This window comes from Gopherus flavomarginatus, chromosome 10, assembly GCF_025201925.1.
Source record: "Gopherus flavomarginatus isolate rGopFla2 chromosome 10, rGopFla2.mat.asm, whole genome shotgun sequence".
Classification (NCBI taxonomy): Eukaryota; Metazoa; Chordata; order Testudines; family Testudinidae; genus Gopherus; species Gopherus flavomarginatus.
Window position 1 is genome coordinate 63,097,511 of NC_066626.1, and position 22,019 is coordinate 63,119,529.

At 41.1% G+C, this 22,019-nt stretch overlaps 1 protein-coding gene across 3 annotated transcripts in view; it reads right to left on the minus strand.

The window, feature by feature from the left end:
* The window catches only part of THSD7B (thrombospondin type 1 domain containing 7B), a 539,966-nt gene that overhangs the window by 306,116 nt on the left and 211,831 nt on the right, over positions 1-22,019 (minus strand). For all 3 annotated transcript variants that reach the window (XM_050969171.1, XM_050969170.1, XM_050969169.1), the window contains exons 5-6: positions 10,133-10,302; positions 107-262 (exon numbers count right to left, since the gene is read on the minus strand). In XM_050969171.1, coding sequence (XP_050825128.1) covers positions 107-262; positions 10,133-10,302 — 326 coding nt within the window. The remainder of the gene's footprint in view (positions 1-106; positions 263-10,132; positions 10,303-22,019) is intronic.

The following is a 22,019-nucleotide window of genomic DNA, read 5'->3' on the forward strand; positions in this document are numbered from 1 at the left end:
CACGTTTGGATCCAATTGTTTTAAATTCCTATCCTTACCTGCTGGTGTTGAATTTAATTCAGATCTAATTACAGGCTGTAGCATATGAGAGAAACAGTTAAATAACCTTTTCTTCCCTGGTGATCCTGGCAGTTCTCATGAACACAGGGTCCCCATGCAGACCAGGAGGAAACCAGACAGTCAGAAGAACATGGAACGTTGCACAGCTGGGAGGCAGAGGGAGCAGGGCCAACACACAGTTTCTTGTTAACTGGCCTAGTGACTAAACAGAAAAGAAGTTATGGACGTGGTTTCATTCATATAAATTTCACAGAGCTTCTGAATTTACTATTGGCATTTGCTCCCTGGAGCAAACCCAATCTGCTAGGCTCTAATTAAGCAGCAAAAAAGAATCTACCTGACCCAAAGTGTTTTATGTTCTAAGGCAAAATATTTAAGCATTGCTTAAGTCCATCCCTATTCAGGAAAGCAGTTAAATCCAGGATTATGTTAAGCACATGTTTAAGGGCTTTCCAGTCTAGGACTTGACTGCTGAATCAGAGTACCAGCTGTATTTTCACTCTGAAAGGTAACTATGTAAAAATGAAACACCTTACTCAGCAGATCCATGACCTGTGAATATTCAGGTCAGGTCTGCTTGCTATAGAGGAAAAAAGAAGTGTTTAAATTTTACTGCTATTAATACTGCAGAAACCAGTGGTGATGAGGTGATTAATTAAATTCTCCTCTGGCTCATGCACCACATTGGTTTAAGTAAATTCCAGCTGTTGTTCCAAATCTTGCCTTCATTCACACCATCAATTATGTAGATCTCCATGGCTGTGCGTGATGGATAGATTGCACAATTCCAGAAGACTCTCCATCCTGGAAGACGATATGGCCCAGATCTATTTACATACAATACATTCAATGAAGGGACCATGGGATTGACTGGAAAAAAAAGTGTTTTCAAAAACTATATGCATTAGTAAACATTTCTTTGTTTCTTCCTGATGTTCTACCATTTTATGCTTAAAGGAAACCACAGTCTTAAATTGCTTTCACAGAAGGCTTTGGTGCTTGTCTCAGCAAACATTAATGCACAAAGTTCTTTCATGCCAGTACTTCAAGTTCAGATACAGGAACACTGAGCAGCAACTTGGATTCTAAGTCATGGACTCAGAATTCATATCTCTTGCTCCTAAGGCACGCTAGGATATAACTGTACTATTAAATGGCAATAGATGAAATTTAATTCAAAACTAATGAAAGATACTATTAATGTTAAAAAGACTGCTTTCTGAATGATTTCTGAAAAACAATATTGCCTTTGACATATTCATTTAGGGACTACACCAAGCTGGCAGGAATCCAATTCACCTTACTGCTAAAGTAAATAGACCTTTTCCACAGATTGCAAAAGTCAAATGACAGAAAGGGTAAGATAAATATTAGAATTTTAACCATAAGGCTTTTTTTTTCTCAAGAAGCTTTCTGTGTTACTTAATATCCCCTCAGCACTAGGTTTAGCAAAATAATTTATCATTTTTGTAACTCACTGGGAGAAACGAAAGCAAATCAGTTCTAGGGCACAGAGTCAACTTTAAGAATTAAGTCACATCCCATTCTACTATAACTGTTTCATTTCAGCCATGTTGTGCATCTCTTGACATTATTTTGAAATAAAAATGGTAGCAATCATCCATACATTTAGAGTATGAATATATCATTTCTAAAATTAACTTGATGAATTAGAAATATGCTCATGGATATGGCCAAATGTCAAAAAGTCCTTCAAATTTCTGCCAGTAGTTACTTTGCATATTGCAGAGATGAAAACTTGTAACGAAATACTGTATTTCAGAAATAAGAACAAAAAGGAATAGGCTGCATTAATAAACACACGTTACAGTATTACATGAGCTAAGTCATTTCGACTAGACATGGTAGCTGTAAAAGCACTGCTTCTTCTGCCAGGTGAACTCTAACAGAGAACTGACCATCTGTAAAAGAGTTCCATTATTTGTCTAGCCATCTGATTGGCAGACAACCCCAAACTCAAGGGTGGCTCCCACTAGTTCAAGGATACAGTTCATTGATTGACCCTGTTCTGAGTTCCAGCGGAGCTTTATTTGCTTTTTTTTTAATTTGTCTGACTATATACGTAGTATTTCTTTAAAACTGTAGCAGGACAACTGGTAGGAACGAGATGGGTAAAGGCTCTGCAGGAAAGCAGAGAAAAATAGTCTGAATACCTTTATGGGTAATGCTGTTTTCCTTATTCAAATAAAGTTCTTTGTTCAGTGTTAAGATAAAGTGTCTCTTTCTGTGATTCTTTTCATTGCCAAATGACAGAACTCAAAGAAACATGCAACCTCCTACAAGGCAGAAATAGCTCATCCTAGATCAGGGGTTGGCAACCGATGGCACGCAGGCCGATTTGTAATGGCACGCTGGAGCCTGCCGACGCGGCAAGCTGCAGGGTCCGCGCTCCCTGGCCCAAGCGCCGGCTGAGCGCAGCAAGCCGCCAGCCCCTTCCCCTAGAGCCCTGCTGCCGAGCGCAGAGCTCTGCGGGCTGGGACTGCGCGCTCCCGCGGGGCAGCGTTTGGCTCCGTGGGGAGGGAAAACCGCTCCCCGCTCATCCGGGGCCGTGCTGCCGCGTGTGCAGCGCTCTGAGGGGCAGGGCGGGGCTGCGCGCGCGGCGGCGACAAAACTCCGGATGAGCGGGGAGCCTCATGGTAAGGAATTCGGGGCAGTCAGGGGACAGGGAGGGTTGGATGGTGGGGGTGGATGGGGCGTGGGAGTCCCGGGGTCTGTTGGGGGGGTTGATAGGGGTCAGGGCAGTCAGGGGACAGGGAGCAAGGAGGGTCCTGGGGGGCAGTTAGGGTGGGGGGGGTCTCTGGAGGAGGTGGTCAGGGGACAAGGAGCAGGGGGGTTGGATGAGTCGGGAGTGCTGGGGGAGGAGCTGTTAGGAGGTAGGGGTGTGGAGAGGGGTTGGGGCAGGCAGGGAGTAGGGGGGCTTTTATGAGTCCAGAGGTCTGGGGGTCCTGTCAGGGGGCAGGGAGCAGTTAGATAGGCATGGGAGTCCAGGGGTTTCTGTCTGGGTGCGGGGGTGTGGATAAGGGTTGGGGCAGTCAGGGAACAGATAGGGGGTCTTAGGGGGGCAGTCAGGGGACAAGGGGCAGGGAGGCTTAGATAGGGGGTGGGGTCCCAGGAAGGGGTAGTTGGGACAAGGGGGGGTTGGGTCCTGGGTCAGTAATCACCCGCCCTCTGCCCTGACCCCTCCCCCACACATACGTAGCCCTGAGCCCTGTACCACCCAGCACTCTGACTCCTTCACACACAGCCCATGACTCCAGCCCTGACTCTGGCACCCCCATACATACCCAGCCCCCTACCCTGACACCTGCACCCCCTCACATGCCCCCAGCCCTCTGCCCTGACTCTTGCATCCCCCACATCCCATGCACACCGCACATCCCCCACCCCCACCCTGAGCACCAAATGAGAGCTCCTGCACCCCCACTCACATTCCCACCTGCATCCCTCACACCAAATGGGAGCTGACCAGGTAAGTGCCCCCACCCCCAACCCCAACCCTGAGCCCTGTCCCTCATTCTAGCTCCTGGCCAGACCCTTCACCCCCAGCCCTGTACTCGGTCCACTTCCACCCTCAGCTCAGTGCAGAGAGTGGAAGAGAATGGGCCAGAACCAGGGAAAAGATAGGACCCACAGTATGTGGGCAGGGCTGGGACCCTAGACCGGCAGCGGGCTGAGCGGGTCCGGCAGCCGGGATGCCGGCTGGCAGAAGCTGGCGGATGGAACCCCTAAGCGGCAGTGGGCTGAGCCGCTGTCGGTCTGGGGTTCCGACTGCTGGCCCCGCACAGCCTGCTGCCAGTCTGGGTTTCTGGTTGCCAGACCCTTCCCAGTTGGGGTCCCGGCCACAGGTCCCACTCAGCCCACTGTCGGCCTAGGTGAACAGAACCCCAGACCAGCAGCAGGCTGAGGGGCTGGCAGCGTAAGATCAACATTTTAATTTAATTTTAAATGAAGCTTCTTAAATATTTTGAAAACCTTGTTTATTTTACAATACAACACTAGTTTAGTTATATAATATATAGACTTGTAGAGAGAGACCTTCTAAAAAACATTAAAATGTATTACCAGTACACGAAATCTTAAATTAGAGTGAATAAATGAAGACTCGGCACACCACTTTTGAAAGGTTGCCGACCCGTCCTAGATCAAGGATGCTCTATTGCAAAGGGTCAGTAGGAGAGAATTCAGTGTATTGCTGTGATAAATGGACAGAGCTGCTAGACCTCTGGCTATGTATTGGAAAGGTCAGGGTTTATTGCACCTTCTAACTTGCACTTGATAATTGCACTTGTACTGTAAATAAAGCATTTACTTTGTTTGGGAAAAAATGTCATATTTTCAGCTTGATAACACTTGTTTCCTCTCAGAATTTCTGGGTCAATGCCCCTGAATCAAATAGCAGCCCATTTACTATAGATTGTTTGTTCCTATTTTTTAAAATCCCATGTTCTTCTGGATCTGTAGAATAAGCCTGAAAACTCAGTTGAATGCAAATCTTGTAACTCATTGAAACACTGCTCAGTTCTATAGCAGTGACTTATATAAATTAATTTTGGGCTAATAAATACAGTCACGCTGATGCAGTGAGTTTCGACTATTTACATTCACACAAGGCAATACTGAGATAAAGAACAATGTTCTTTAACCAGAGAGTGAATGCACATCCTAACTACAGAAAGCCTTCCCAAAACTATTTTTCACTCCTCCCAGAAGATAAATAATACTTTCTCCTGGACTTTTAAATTAATCTCTCAAGATTGTTAGTTTAAAATGAACACCTAAACATTTCAGAAATTCATGGCCAGAACAGAGAAGTTTCTAGGTATCTGTGACAAACCTATTTTGAACACACAACAATGTGACAACGTCAAGATTTAGTGTCCCTTAAGGAGTATCTCAACTTTGCCTTCACCTTAGTCAGTATTCACCTCCCAAGACAATACATCTTCATATCCACCACAACAGAAGTCAATATATTTTTAATGTTTGGCAGAATCATACAGAGTTAATTACCAGAGGCCAAGACAGGGATAGTATCCATTTTTAAAAGTTGTTATTGGTGATGCCAGGAAATACAGGCCAGTGACTCTTATTTCTGTACTAGAGGAAATTAGCTGAGAAAATCATTGAAGTCTGAATTACAATATAAAACACCTAAATGAGTATACAATAGAAACAAATAATCACAACTTCTGTAAAGGCAAGTCATATGTCTCCAGCCTGAAAGACACTATTTTGATAGCGATGACAAAATAGTGGGCAAAGGATAACTGCATCATCTTTTTTGAGCTTAGAAATGGCTCTGATACTAGCTCCTCACATGAGACTGTTAAGGAAACTTGCTGCATCCTGTGTCTGATAAATGCATAAAAAATCCCTTTCTAAGGTGAGAAGTAAAGACCCATTATCAACTGAAAACTACTTCATAGTATAAATAAAAGGCTAATCTCAGAATGGAAAGAAGTTAATAATAGGTTGCCAGAAGCAACGGTGATTCAGTATACTTAGGAACAATCAGAAAGTCCTGGTGCATGAATTAGGTGACATTATAAACTTTTTGGAAGAGAAAAGATGTCTTCCTGTGTTTGTTCACCTCCTAGTACAACGTGGTCCCAATCCTGCTTGGTGCATCTCAGTGCCACCACAACAGAAATATATCTGGCAAACATTTACAATGGGGCATAGTGTTTATTACTGTAAGTACTATGACTGACTAGCAGAAGGTAGGAGGGATGCAGTTGAGAATCTACTGGAAGAGTCTTAAGGGAGTAGGGATACTGGGGATCAATGAAGGTGATCATGGGAAGAGAAGGTGTGCCGGTAGCTTGTTGATGATTGGTTAGAAAAAAGCAAGGGTCATAGGATACTAGAAAGCTTTGAGAAAAGGTCACAATGTACTTGGAAGTCACATTGCCAGAGAAGTCATGAAGAAGAAAGGGAAGGGAATCCAGAAGTTTTGGATACACTTCAGGAAAGGCTCTGAACCAAACCTTGGAACAGTGTGAGATTAGCCCTCCACTAACTGTTTAAAATTAGGATATTTTTATTCTAAGTAAAACTTCATTTTTTATGACTGCCCTTTTCTTTGTGGATGTTCCAGTTTGGTCAACAAAGAAATTAAGTAATTCTGTTTTTATAATAAGCAAAAATATAATGCCCTTATCACTGATCTGTGAATGACTTTTACATATTCCAGTGGCATAAATGGCCCTAAAATATAAATATGCACACTTGATTTTTTTAGACTTCAAAGATAAGAAACTGGACTAAAATCTACAGTCTCATGCAAATTGATTGGGTGAAGCAGATTAACTACTTACCATATAATAAATAGCTCTATAAATAAATGCACCAGTAATAATGGAGTAAATATTACATGTCATATCAAATACCTTCATGAGAAACAAATCACATTTTTTAAAAAAAAGTTAGGTATTTTACCTTCAAAATATTTTCTATATAATCTGCTCCTTTCACTTCAGCTAACTTCCAGACAACTGAGAACTGAAAATGTTATACTTCTGTGATAAATGGGTTGCTTTCTCTCATGAATTTAAACCTTTAAGATCTTGAATTACAAATTTAAATCATGCCAGCTTTACACCCCAAAGATTTGCGTAAAATCGTTTGTCTTGCTTGCAAAGGGTTTCCATTGAAGAAGCCAGCTGTTACATATTTATTATTCTATTATGTGACTTTAATCTTATAAATTCTGCTCACAGAATGTTAGATCAAGAGCTCAACATCCCAACAATGCAGATTTGACATAGGCGTGCTGAATATATTTCACACTGTGGAGGTACAGTCATCTTCTGAAGCCAGGTAATTTTGATAAGAAAGGGCCGGTTTCTTACCTGAGAAAAAGGTTACTCTGAACTGGATCCACTAATTCAGATGCTGGATTATCCAGCTTCAGTAGCAACACTCAGTTAGCAAACAAAGATCCTTTCATGACACTGCTGACCATCAGCTATCTTTCTCCCCGGGTACTAGTCAAATTTTCCTATAGCCAATACATTCTAGCCTATTCTTTCCAAATACTTTCACAAACAAGACAGGAAGGTCAGGACTCAAAGATCTGAGTCTCCAAAATCTAAATTTCTTTGTCATAAATTGATTTTTTTCTTCCTGGAGCTGTACCAATATAGGCATGAATTTGAAGAGCAGTGCACATTGAATATAGGACAGGGTTAGTGCTAATTCAAATACAGTACAAGTCCTTTATATGTTCCAGCTGGCTAACGAGTCTAAAGTGACTGCTAATACCCTTCCTCACTTACACAAATATGTATTTATCCTATTGCATGACACCCCCTTGGGTAACATTTACTGTTTTTAAAGAGATCAAGAGCTGCCTAAACAGGGATATGATCTCCCAAAAGGTTTTGATGCTGCTCTGGAAAAATGTAAAGGCCCATATGACGTGTAGGATATATTCTGTTTTGAACAAAGAAAAGTTTGAATAAATTCAAAAACTGGAGATAAGGGTCAAATTCTGTTCTAAACTATGTTGGCATAAGTCCAGAGAAACTCGACTGAACTCAGTGTAATTAGTCTGGATTTACACTGATGTGACTTAAAACAGAATTTGCCACCAAAATTCTTATACTATGTACCATAAGGGAAAATAAATGACTTACGATATTTAAGAATTTAGTTTTTTTCATGTGTGTATGGAAGACAGATGTTTAAGAAAATATACTATAGATGCCCAAGCCCATGGAGACAAGATCTAGAAGCGTGCTGGCAAGATAGTTCAGTAGTATTCTTTGTCTAAACAGGGGCAGGGGCAGGTGGGGAGAGAAATAGAGCTAGTCAAACTATTTTTCACCAAACTTTTCTCAGTTGAAACTGAAAGGTTTTCCAGAAACATATTGGTTTTGAATAAAGCTTTGTCAGGAAAGTTTCTCCAGTCCAAGATGGTATTTCTGACAGAGAACCAACAAGAGAGACATTCCTGGAGAAGACTCAGTGATTAGGGCACAAACCTGAGATGTGGGAGACCAAAGCAGGCACCTGAACCTGGCTCTTCCATACCCCCAGTGTCTGCCCTAAGCACCAGGCTATAGAGGCTATTGTTGGAGCTTGTGCTCTCAATTTTTCCATTAAAATTTCTAAAAGTCTCAATTTTGTTCTGCTTTCGAAGGAAAACAAGTTTCAAAACCTGAAATTTTTTTGCAAAATGGAATTGTTTTTTTCCAGCCAACCCTTGAAATGAAGTTGCATTCTGGTGAGAAGTTGAATCAAGATGTTGTATATAAATAAATAGATTTGTCTTTACATTTTTACTTAAAAAAAAAGTCTTATGAAAGACGCACACAAAAAGCCACAATACATTTGACACAGTGTTTAATTAAGTCTTCCTTCAAAAACACTACGGTCGGTTACAGTGCCCGAGATAATCTTCTCAGATTGATCTGAAAAGATTCAGCCAACACTGGCTTCTTTCCATTGTGGAAGCCACAAACATAGCCACAAGCCATCTCACAGAGCAGTTCATCACATCTGGAAGTTATGCAGAGAACATTGCTTGTAGTAACAATGCTGAGCACTTTTGGATAAACGCCTTAGCATATCGCAATTGTAAACTCTTTGGGGGCAGGGACCACCTTTTTGTTCTGTGTTTACATAGCATCTGGCACAATGGGGTTCAGGTCCGTGAGTGGGCTGCTAGGTGCTACCACAATACAAATCAAAGTTCAAGCACAATTACAGTTTGGAGGCTTACTGCATGTGGACGTGCCCATTAGTGGTTTTGTCAATGCAAGAAACTGTTGTGAGGATAAGAAAGAGAACGAAAATTTTATCCTATTGTAGTCACTAAAACAGTTTCCTCACTTGATGAGACACATGCAGTGCAAGATAATGAAGAACAACGAAATCTGTGTGTTGGGAAGCCAAGGTTTCAGTTTCTTGGAACAGGAGAAGAAGCAGTTGTATATGGACTGAATGAAGTCTTGTTTTTCTGTAGTCTGAGAGGTTATTTTGCAGGCAGATATTAGTGGCAGATTGCATGGCCTAAAGATTTGCTTTGGCTTTGTAAGTAAATAAGTTTAAACTGCAATGTTGTGTTCTTACTATTTTACCATCTCTGCTCAAAGCCATATTCTACAGGAGCAGTACACACTGCAGATAAAAAAGACGAGGACAAATTATTCATAATGCATCTGTATCCGCTCATTACTCTGCCAAAAGCAAAATAACTCCTCTGACTCCAACACCTGTCTGTCTGCCTGCTCAGAAGGTGCGTCATTATTATGTTGGCTTTCTCCATCAAGTCATAAGAAAGCAAATACAGTACAGTCCTGTGTTAAACAAACTACTACAAAATAAAGCGAAGTTTAAAAAAAGATTTGACAAGGTAAGGAAACTGTTTCTGTGTTTGTTTCATTTAAATTAAAATGGTTAAAAGCAACATTTTTCTTTTACATAATAAAGTTTCAAAGCTGTATTAAGACAACGTTCAGTTGTAAATTTTTGAAAGAACAACCATAATGTTTCATTCAGCATTACGAACAACCTCCATTCCCAAGGTGTTTGTAACTCTGCGGTTTGACTGTATTGATAAATAACTGAACTAACACCAAAAAATGGCCAAGTGGATTCAACAAATGGGGACAAGGGGGTGAGGCAGGTCTGCCCCTCCTCCCCGACCTGTGAGACAGGAGGAAGACTGAACTCATTCCAAGAGAGACAGGAGAGTGGGAGACAGTGTGTCCCCATGACCACACATGATGGGCTGTGGTTTCAAACCCAGAACCCTTCAGATCATGAGGGGACCCATAGGAGGCAAGGAATCTCCACACAGACATGCTGTGCTGGGTCTGGAGCTCACTGACTCCCTCATCCAGCTTCCAGGCAGCATGACTCCAATGGAGTCTATTACCAGGCCACTGAGACATTTTTATCTTTACCCACGAAGGTATTTTTCCAGCTCAGCGGCAGCAAAAAAGCATGCAGATTCATGCTATTGATGAGTCTCACAATATTTCTTTACCTTTCCAATTTATAGATCCCTGTAATAGGCATTTTAGGATAACCTCTAACAACATACCTTCCTTTAATTTGTGTGTCCCAGATTCTATCACACTTTGGACACAGTACACTTCCCGGACTTGTATTCCACCTCCACAAAGGGCTGTGTGCTTATGTCGGCGAGGGTCCTGTCCATCAAGGAGGAGAGTAACATGGCATGCTTTCCATTCAGAAGTCCTCCATGAAAATCTTTGAAAGAAAAATAGTGTGTGTAAAACAAGGTTTTATAGAAGACTATGACGCATTGGTGGTTCTTTATATTAGAAATTTGTTGTTCTTTAGTATGCAAACACTTTAATATTTGTCATATATCTTCCTACTTCAAGACATACCTACCAGTGCCAGGCAATACATTAATCCAGTACTTATGTAGAATTTTTCACACTTCTATATCAGAGATTAAGTGATTTGCTCCATACAGGGAGTAAGCCTGAAAGCTGGCTGTTAATCCTGCCCTCAGGTCACAAGGCCATAACTCTCTGTCAATAACTAAGGACCTAATTGTGAGAGGTACTGAACACTTGCACAGTCAACAGAGTGCCAAGTGTTCAAGAACATCTTGGGATTTGGTCTCTGAGTGATAGCTTCATAAAATTACAGGGTTTATTGGGTACTACCAATTGCTTCCAGAAGAGGACTGCAATACTTGAGTTAATTTCTCTTTCTTGAAGTTGTGACACACATCAGATTTAGATAAAAAGTATTTTCTCAGCATAATTAATTCATGTATAATAAAGAAATGAAACACTCAGGAAAGGTTTAAATTCTTACACACAAATATGTAAGTGCAACATAGAAAAACACCCACATTTGAATTGGATACATCTGAGGGTTTGTGTATTAGAATATACGGTGCAAATGGAGGTTAACAATAGCTGATCTGCCAAAAAAAGAATTGATTAAAACTATGGAAAGGAACAAACAAAAATCACGTTTTCCCATCTCATCTACAAGTGTGGGGATCTTTCAGAGGTACTGACAATCTCAGATCCAATGAACAGGACACCAGTCTGAGAAACAACTGACCATCTGCAAAATGGAGAAGATACTTCCTCTCCTATGTGAAAAACTAACATCTACAGACAAAAAAGCACTATATAAATAACCAAGTATTATGTTTCTGTTGACGCACGTATTGTGTTATCTACATTCCTCCTTAGAGTCTTCTGCAATCTTTTCTATTGCCTTCCTTTCTCCATATTCCCTCAGTCTCCATATGGTCTTAATTTCTTAAAATATGTGCAAAATCAGTTTCATTCCTTTCTTTGCCTCCAAAACAAAATACACTCTCCTGTTACCTCAATTTCACTGGTTGTTAAATTTGCATGATGTGTTTACCTTGTCACATAAATCATAACTGTATGCACCTTTGGATGTCTTTTGTGAAGAAAGATTTCCAGCTTGAAATTCTATGTGTTGTCTTTAGAAAATATTTGTAGGTAGGGCATAGAAATTACAAGGAAACTTAAACTGCAAATTATTTGCAAAAAAAAAACCTGAGCACACTTCAACATTTTCTAAACATTTTATCTTGTGAATATCAGTCATTTCTAGCCTCAAAGCACTTATGAATTTTGTAATATCTTCATGGAAGATGTTGTGAATATTGCCAATTATTTCTAATTTACAGGTACTTTTCAGATTAGCTGTCTTGCTCTCTCTTAAATAATATGCAGTATATCTTGTGCACATTTGGATACATTCACAGGGTTTATTACCAGCAAAGAGGAATATAGTCTGTACATGACATGTAGGAAATAATTGTACTCCCACAATACATAAATTATAATGGAGAATTCTTTTGTAGAGAAGTTCCTTTTGTAGGTTATCACAGCTTTTCTAATATTCAGTATTAATGCAGGTCTCCAGTTTTCACATGAAGAAAGAGAATCACACTTAATTGAAAAAGGTAATCTACCACATTTCTCCCCACAGCAGATTAAAATATCACATCATTTAGAGTATACAGGGCCCAATTTTCAAAACTAGATGCCTAAAAATAAGTATATATAAGTCCTTATTTCATCATCTAAATACGTGTTTTAGGCACTTATGCACTAACTTAAATCAGCATAATTTTAGGCTCTGGACCTTCTGAAAAATCAGGCCATTAGCATTCAAAATTATATAACATAACTAAATGTATCTCAGCTCAGACATAATTAAACCTCATCTGTCTACAGGGTTGGAAAATTCCCTTAGAATTGCAGTATACAGAATAAATGGATATTCTGCTGCTGAGCAACCATGTGCTGTAGTCATTGCCTGTTAATCAACAGAAAAACTTTAAAGTAGAGGGTAAAACCATATCAATTCAATGGTGTTGCTTTTATCAGTCAGACAGGCCCTATGATGCAATAAGAGTTTATGAAAAGCAAAATTCTACTCATGTATTAGTTGATTTAAATATGCACACTGGCTGTCAGTTTAAAAAAAAATCAACCATACCAGAGAGATATTGGATATACTAGAGTTATCATCTACTGTATCGCAAACCTACCATACAGCAGCATTTCCCTGCACTTAGTGTAAGGAGGGTCTGAATGAGCTCTCCCCTAACATCTAGTGATGAACTGGGGGGGGGGGGAAATTCAGAAGACCATGTTTGCATAGATATACCTACTCTGCCCAGGTGTGCTGCAGATAGAAATGCTGTGCCAAAATGATCACATAACACAAAAAACAGGGGTCACCCAATGAAAGTAATAGGCAGCAGGTTTAGAACAAACAAAAGGAAATACTTCACACACACAGTCATTTGCACAGTCAACCTGTGGAACTCATTGCCAGAGGGTGTTATGAAGGCCAAAATAATAATTGGGTTCAAAAAAGAATTAGATAAGTTCCTAGAGGATGGTTCCATCAACAGATATTAGACAAGATGAGTGGGGATGTAACCCCAAACTCTGCATGTTCCTAGCCTCTAATTGCCAGAAGGTGGGAGTGGATGACAGAGGTGGATCACTCAATGATTTCCTGTTCTGTTCATTCCCTCTGAAATACCTAGCATTGGCCACTGTTGGAAGGCAGTATACTGGGCTAAATGGACCATTGGTCTGACTCAGTATGGCCATTCTATGTGGATCTCAATACACTTCCATAGAAATGAAATACAAATACTTTAAATATGACATTGAATATTTTGTGCAGCTCTATTAACACTTAGCATCTTAAATTAGGTCAATTTTTTTATTCAGAGAGCAAGGATGAGCCATCTGACTATTTATCCCTACATAGTACCTTCTAAGTACTAGACAAATTGATCTTTGGTTTTTAAACTTACACAAGTTCTCCTCTGTGTGATCTGCCACTGCAGCAGGTTTCGTGTGTGTGTGAAGGATTTTGTGTTTTGAAAGAGTTCAACCCAAGAGAAGGATTTAATCAAAAATATGTATTTTGACATTTCAGTAGTTTGAACTGAGTCAGATCTCTTCTGGCAAGGGGTATCACAAGCAGGGTGCTGCTGCTGAGAATGTTATGTTCCCTTAACGGTAACTCTTAACGGTGAGAACTTGAGTCTATCGGTCTTCGTTGCTCCTGTTGAGCATGTCATCAAGTTGGAGTAGAGAGGTTATTTGACTTCTATATTTGTCACTGGTGTGACCCCTGCTGGAATCTTGTCTCCAGTTCTGGTGCTCCCAATTCCAGAAGGATTTTGATAAATTGGAGAGGGTTCAGAGGATTCAGACAAGAGCCACATGAATGATTAAAGGATTAGAAAAACTTCCTTATATAGTGATAAGCTTAATAGAGCTTTTTGAATCTAACAAAGAGCAGGTTATGAGCTATCTTGATTACAGCCTGTGAGTATCTACATCGGGAACAAATGTTTAATAATGTGCTCTTCAATCCATCAGAGAAAGGTATAGCACAATCCAATGGCTGGAAGTTGAAGTTAGACAAATTCCTACTGGAAATAAGGCAAACGTTTTTAAAGGTTAGAGCAATTAACCATTGGAACAAATTACCAAAAATTGTGTGGATTCTCTTGACTGACCACTAGGAGTTCTTTCAGGGAAGTTTTGTGGCCTGAGTTAAACAGAAGGTCAGACTAGATTATCACAATGATCCCTTCTGGCTTTGGAATCTTGCTGGGTAAGGTGATCTCTGAGGTCGGTCTCAGTCCATTAAAAGTCTTGTAGATTATGACCAGGAACTCTGCTCATGAGCCAATGAAGAACCAGTGGAGTTCAGGAAGTACAACCATGTGTCAATGCTGGTCTTTGTTACTAATGAAGTGTGTTGCTTTGTGTTGTACCTTTTTCACTTTCAAGCTTTTGCACTGAAGCCCAGGTAGGAGTTATGATGGTCCAATCTGGAACTGAAAAAGGCATGTTTTACCATGTCTAAATCCTCATGTGTGAGAAACTAGTGAACCCTGCACGTCAAGATTCTGTATGCCCAAGAATAATGAGGCCTGTATCTGAATAATGTTAGCCAGGACATTACCCTTTAGAGCACTCTCACCACTGCCAATTCAAAGAACTAGTCAGAGATTACACTACTGCTTTTGTCAAGTATCAGAGGGGTAGCTGTGTTAGTCTGCATCTGTAAAAGCAGCAAAGAGTCCTGTGGCACCTTATAGACTAACAGACGTTTTGGAGCTTGAGCGTTCGTGGGTGAATACCCACTTCGTCGGATGCATGTAGTGGAAATTTCCAGAGGCAGGTATATATATGCAAGCAAGAAGCAGGCTAGAGATAACGAGGTTAGTTCAATCAGGGAGGATGAGGCCCTCTTCTAGCAGCTGAGGTGTGAAAACCAAGGGAGGAGAAACTGGTTTTGTAGTTGGCGAGCCATTCAGTCTTTGTTTAATCCTGAGCTGATGGTGTCAAATTTGCAGATGAACTGAAGCTCAGCAGTTTCTCTTTGAAGTCTAGTCCTGAAGATTTTTTGCTGCAGGATGGCTACCGTAAGATCTGCTATTGTGTGGCCAGGGAGGCTGAAGTGTTCTCCTACAGGTTTTTGTATATTGCCATTCCTAATATTTGATTTGTGTCCATTTATCCTTTTCCGTAGAGACTGTCCAGTTCGGCCGATGTACATAACAGAGGGGCATTGCTGGCATATATTACATTGGTGGACGTGCAGATGAATGAACCGGTGATGGTGTGGCTGATCTGGTTAGGTCCTGTGATGGTGTCGCTGCTGTAGATAGGTGGGCAGAGTTGGCATCGAGGTTTGTTACATGGATTGGTTCCTGAGTTAGAGTTCTATGGTGCAGTGTGCAGTTACTGGTGAGAATATGCTTCAGGTTGGCAGGTTGTCTGTGGGCGAGGACTGGCCTGCCACCCAAGGACTGTGAAAGTGTGGGATCATTGTCCAGGATGGGTTGTAGATCCTTGATGATGCATTGGAGGGGTTTTAGCTGGGGACTGTATGTGATGGCCAGTGGAGTCCTGTTGGTTTTTTTCTTGGGTTTGTCTTGCAGTAGGAGGCTTCTGGGTACATGTCTGGCTCTGTTGATCTGTTTCCTTATTTCCTCGTGCGGGTATTGTAGTTTTGAGAATGCTTGGTAGAGATTTTGTAGGTGTTGGTCTCTGTCTGAGGAGTTAGAGCAGATGCGGTTGTACCTCAGTGCTTGGCTGTAGACAATGGATTGTGTGGTGTGCCCGGGATGGAAGCTGGAGGCATGAAGGTAGGCATAGCGGTCAGTAGGTTTTTGGTATAGGGTGGTGTTAATGTGACCATCACTTTTTTACACCGTGGTGTTTAGGAAGTAGATCTCCTATGTAGATTGGTCCAGGCTGAGGCTGATGGTGGGGTGGAAGCTGTTGAAATCGTGGTGGAATTTTTCCAGAGTCTCCTTCCCATGGGTCCAGATGAAGAAGATGTCATCAATGTAGCGTGGGTAGAGAAGGGGAGTGAGTGGACGAGAGCTGAGGAAGCGTTGTTCCAGGTCAGCCATAAAAATGTTGGCATATTGTGGGGCAATGCGGGTGCCCATAGCAGTGCCACTGATCTGGAGGTATATATTGTCATCAAATTTGAAATAGTTGTGTGTGAGGATAAAGGCACAGAGCTCAGCAACTAGTTGTGCTGTGGCATCATCAGGGATACTGTTCCTGACAGCTTGTATTCCATCTGTGTGTGGGATGTTTGTGTAGAGAGCCTCTACATCCATGGTGGCTAGGATGGTGAATGGCAAAAACCTGTAGGAGAACACTTCAACCTCCCTGGCCACACAATAGCAGATCTTAAGGTGGCCATCCTGCAGCAAAAAAAACCTTCAGGACCAGACTTCAAAGAGAAACTGCTGAGCTTCAGTTCATCTGCAAATCTGACACCATCAGCTCAGGATTAAACAAAGACTGTGAATGGCTTGCCAACTACAAAACCAGTTTCTCCTCCCTTGGTTTTCACACCTTAGCTGCTAGAAGAGGGCCTCATCCTCCCTGATTGAAAAACCTCGTTATCTCTAGCCTGCTTCTTGCTTGCATATATATACTTGCCCCTGGAAATTTCCACTACATGCATCCGACGAAGTGGGTATTCACCCATGAAAACTCATGCTCCAAAACATCTGTTAGTCTATAAGGTGCCACAGGACTACTGCTTTTCAGAGTGAAAGAGAAGCAGTCTATCTGTTCTGAATTGGTATACTTCCATGTAAGTAGTAACCACTCTAAAAAGGATTTTCTACCTTTAAATAAGACACATTATGAGCATAATTCATAATACAATACCGTCACATTCAGATCTCAGCATGCCCTCTAAAATAAAGAGCAGTTCTTAAACGTTTCTCATTATTTCCAAATACTTTTAATTTTTAGAAAGCTTTGATTGCTGACAAGGCAAAGAGGTTTCTCTCTTAAGTCATTGTCTTGTTACACGACAACCATGGAAACTCAAGAGAATTCAAGAAATAATTACAATTCTGGCAAAACTGCATATTCCCAGTGAACATGAAAACACACTTTTGGGATTCAAACAATATTATAAAATAGTTTAAAAGAAATTGCTGACTCCATGATAGCTATGTTGCAAATAACTTCTTTATAACTTATTTGATTCATATTATCATAGATATGTAGGGCTAGAAGGGACATCAAGATGCCATCTAGACTATCCCCGAAAGCTATTTGTCTAACCTGTTCTTTATAGCCTCCAGTGACAGAGATTTCACAACTTCCCTAGGTACCCTGCTCCAGTGCTCAGCTATCCTTATATTTCTAACATCCTACCTAAAATCTCCCTTTCTGCAATCTTGTCCTACTGTCAGTGGACCTGGAAAACAACACTACACTCTTTGTAACAACCTTTTACATATTTGACGATGCCCTCCCCCTTAGTGTTCTCTTCTGTATACTAAATTTGCCTAATTCCTTCAATCTTTCCTCACAGGTCATATTTTCTAAACCTCCTATAACTATTGCTGTTCTCTTCTGAATTCTCTCCAATTTGTCCATATCTTTCTTAAAGTGTGGTGCCTAGAAATGGACACAGTACTCCAGCTGAGACATCACCAGTGCCAAGTAGAGCAGATCAATTACCTCCCATGTCTTAGGTATGATTCTCCTATTAACACAAAAAAGGTTAATATCACTCGGGTGTAACAGCATCACATTGTTGAATCATATTCAATTTGTGATGCACTGTAACCCCTAGGACCTTTTCTGCAGTACTGCTGCCTAGCCCCATTGTTCTCCCATTTTATATTTCCGCAGTAGATTTTTCTTTCCCAAGAAGAATACTTTGCACTTGCCTTTACTGAATTTCGTCTTATTGATTTCAGGCCAGGTCTCCAATTTGTCAAGATTATTTCTAATTCTAAGCCTGTCCTCTAAAATGCTTGCAACCCCTCCCAGCTTGGTGTCATCTGTTAATTCTATAAATATACTTTCTACATCATTATCCAACTGGTTAATGAAAACATTGAATAGCACCAGACCTGGGACAGATCCCAGTTGATACAGTCTCCCAGTATGACAGCAAACTATTGATAACTACTCTGAGTATGATTTTTTCACCTACTTGTGCATCCACCTTTTAGTAATTTTTCCTAGACTATATTTCCTTAATTCCTTGCGATACTGTGTCACTTATTAAAGTCCAGATAGATCATGTCTACTGCTTTTCCCCATCCATCTGGCTGATTATCCTGTCAAAAAAGGAAATTAGGTTGATTTGGCATAATTTGTTTTTGACAAATCCATGTTGGCTATTACTTGTCACCTTATTTTCCTCTAGGTGCTTACAAACTGATTGTTTAACAGTTGGTTCCAGTATCTTTCCAGGTATTTGAAGTTAGGCTGACTGGTCTATAATTCCCTGGATCCTCTTTGTTCCCGTTTTTAGAGATAGGTACTATATTTGCCCTTCTCTAGTCCTCTGGGACCTTATCAGTCGTCCATGAGTTCTCAAAGATAATTGCTAAAGGTTTAGAGATTGCTTCAGCTAGTTCCTTAAATACTCTAGGGTAAATTTAGTCAGGCCCTGCTAACCTCCTCATCTCTTTAGCCTATCAAATTGATTCTCTTTGTATGTACAACAGTTTTACATCACTGTATTCACTTTAATTGATTTATTCCTGATTTAAACCAGGTAAATGAAAGAAGAATCAGGTTGTGTGTTTAAATTTGCCAAGCATATGAATAACTAATAGCAACACAGAAATACACACTAAGCTTCATAACATTTAACACTGCTTTAATATTTTCCTTTTTGCATTTAAACTATTGATTTTAGGAAGTTATTTTAAATTTTTCACTGTAAAGTGAAAAGTTCATACTTTAGCATCCAGTCACGTGTGGAACCTTATAATGGTCTTACCAAAAAGTCTCCTTTAGAAGAACTAATTTTCTGGAGCTGATGGCAGCAAGTTCTTTCCTTAATTAGAGTGATGGGGATGTACAAAATATTTACCATTGCCCTCTGCTAGATTAAATCAAACCAGCTCAAGTGTTTGCCTTATCCAACAGAAGGAAGGAAACATCTTAAGAGCTACAGGTATCGTGCACACTCTCTCTTTGTTCCTTCCTCTTCAGGCATGGAGAGTTTCATAAGGGAGTGGCCCCCCGAGAAGCTTCTTTGGGCAATTGGCAGAGCTTATGAGAAGAACTATATCTTAAAGCAAACTAAACCAGAAGTCAGATTGTGTGTTTCTTCGGAATTAGGGAAGTAGAGGTAAAATATCATTGTACAGATAGTAAGACTAAAATGAAGTTCATATTAGAAGGAATGTGAGTAGGCCTTTCAAATGCTGGAGGAAGCCTTAAGCTTCCAATCCAGGATCTAGGTTCTTTGAACTCATCCCCTTTCTGCAAGAGAAGAAAAGAAAGGATGGAAGTCCACATTCACCCCAGCAATGCAATGGACAAGGCACACGTGACCCAAGAGTGAGAAAAATATATACTCTCTCTAGGTATTCCATTGACAGTAGGGAGAAATAGCATGCCATTCTCCTCAAACAGAAGATGACACTCTTAGCATATCTCAAGCAACATTATTCTACAACTCTGAGGTACCAGTTTCTAGTATGAAGGATTGGCATCCTGCCAAATTGATTTGTCCTTATCTGAAAACTTCCAGTAGTGTTTATAAGAGGATAACCACCAGATCAACAGGCTGTAGATGGTAGTATGGAGATATAACATCTCTTACTGACTGCAGATGATGTATGTAGGCTCAACATTTAGAAATTTCTGATCTTGTATTTCTCATATAGGATTTTAGACTCAATGGTATTGGATCCAACAGGTCTGCAATGTATACAGTACCATTGTATAGTTCTTTGCTTTCCAATTGGTTAGATTTCCTTATATCCAGTATATGCCTCTGTAGAAGACAGCAGCCAAAGGAAGGACTTCTAGAAATGAAACTTCTCACAAGCTTAACCAAAACACACACTAGCTGATGTTCAATAACTTCATAGCCTACTTCCAGTCCTGGGGGGCATCTAGTCCCTGTAAATCATGGCTAACTAAACACTGTGGATTGTTTGCAGAATTTTTGCCCCACTAGCTAGAACAATCTGAAATCTTATTGCCATCATTCTGGGCCAGATCATGTGAGAATGTTGTGCTAACAGAAAGGGTACCTGGCTCAGCTCCTAGACAGGGTGCGGCCAATAGCAGTCCTGTGCTCTAATGTGCAGAATGCCAAAAAGCAGGTGGGAATGGGTGGGAAGGAGCTTAGAGTTTCTGGGATCATGAGAAAAAGTGACCCATGGTGCAGAACTGACACACTGAGAGAACAATCTGTTCCATCTCAGTAGGTAGAGCACAGCACACACAACCCGCTCCGTGTGCACAAAGAGTAGCACTGGGAGAGCTGTATGAGGCACCAGCATGGGGCACAGTCTCTTGTGCGCTTGCTGATGTTCCACACCACCATCTATACAGTGCTGTGGTACAACTGTCACAATCTCATACGCTAATTCATCAGTGTCAACAAAAATGGCAGGGATGGGAAACTAGGCTACAGACACACCTCTCGTCACTTCCTCATTAACCAGCAGTTTGTGTATTTCAATCAGGTATCAACAGAAACAATTGTACATAGAGCATAAAATCAGCAGGACAATCTCTCATTCTTTTGTCTTTGAAATTGATGTGCATTTAGGTGGAAGAGTAAAAATCAGTACACAAGAGCTTGTTTGTTGGATCCAATCAAGGAACCTAATTTTTTAAACCTCCCCGCTAGCTGGGGGCACAGAGCCAATCAGCAATTGGCTGACTTTGAAGGAACTCAATTGCGATCCCATTAATGACATTTGCACAAGTTTCACCTTTCCAAGAGCATGTGCATCTTGCAGAGATCCCCGTGCCCTCCACCAGAGGCTTTTTGGCTGCAATATGAAGTCGGCAATCGTGGGGACAAAGTGTCTCCTTGTGGGATGGGCTTGGAAGTTGGTAAGGTCAAGGCCATGCTGTTCCCTACCACCAGTCCCTATTTACACACGAGGATGTTCTTTTGTGTGGAGAGAAAAGACATAGTCATCCAAGATGAGCTTTCACTGCTCTTTGCCTGTTGTGGACCCTTTCAAGTTTTCCAGAGCCAATTAACAGATAGCCATGGACACCTGCCCCACTTCCATGAAGTCAGAGAGGTTCTGTGTATGCACAGGAGCTCTCTTTCCTCACCTGCAAAGCCATGGATTCTGCCCCTGGTTCTGACCTCTGTGCAGCAACTAAGCCACAGTCCCTGAGAGGGGGAGCTTTCCTGAGAGGGGGAATCTAGCTGGGACATGGAGCACAGCCGTGTGAGGATTCTCTTCAGGTGTCTATATAATAAGATTCCAGGATTGTCACTGTCTCTGTCACTCTGAAGCCAAAGATGTCCAAGTCAGTGCGAAGTGATGGAAGAAGTTAAAGGCATGCTTGAGTGCGCTTTCTGTTCAATCATCACTGGGACTCAGAGTCTGGTACCATCCAATTTTTAAGTTCTCAGTCATTTTGACTTCACATATTATACCCAGGCGACAGTAAGACATGTATCTATGCCATTCCAAGAATCCTAGACCATTGTGATATCAGAGGTAATTCAACCAATCACCAGTCTCACTCTCCAGCTAAGTTTCATGCAACAGTTTCAGACAGTGGATTACTTGGTCCAGTTGCTGCACCCGTGTGCCCAGCTGATATTCCCCCAAATCAACACAAATTGCCCAGCACAACCCCCAAGACACAAATCACCAGCACAACAGACAAAATAACCCCTAACACATACAGCCCTTCAACGTATCACTTCCCCCTCATTCAACAACCACACAGATCCATATAGCTCTCCCAAAATACCACATCCCACACATAAATCAACATAATCAACACACACACAATAACCTCAGACATCACTTTGAAGCCTAGAATGTCTGAGTCAGTAGTGCGAAGCAATGGAAACAGCTACAACCATCGTGGAGAGCTTTTTGTGTTTAGAGTATTTCTGAGATTCATGGTGTGTTGCCT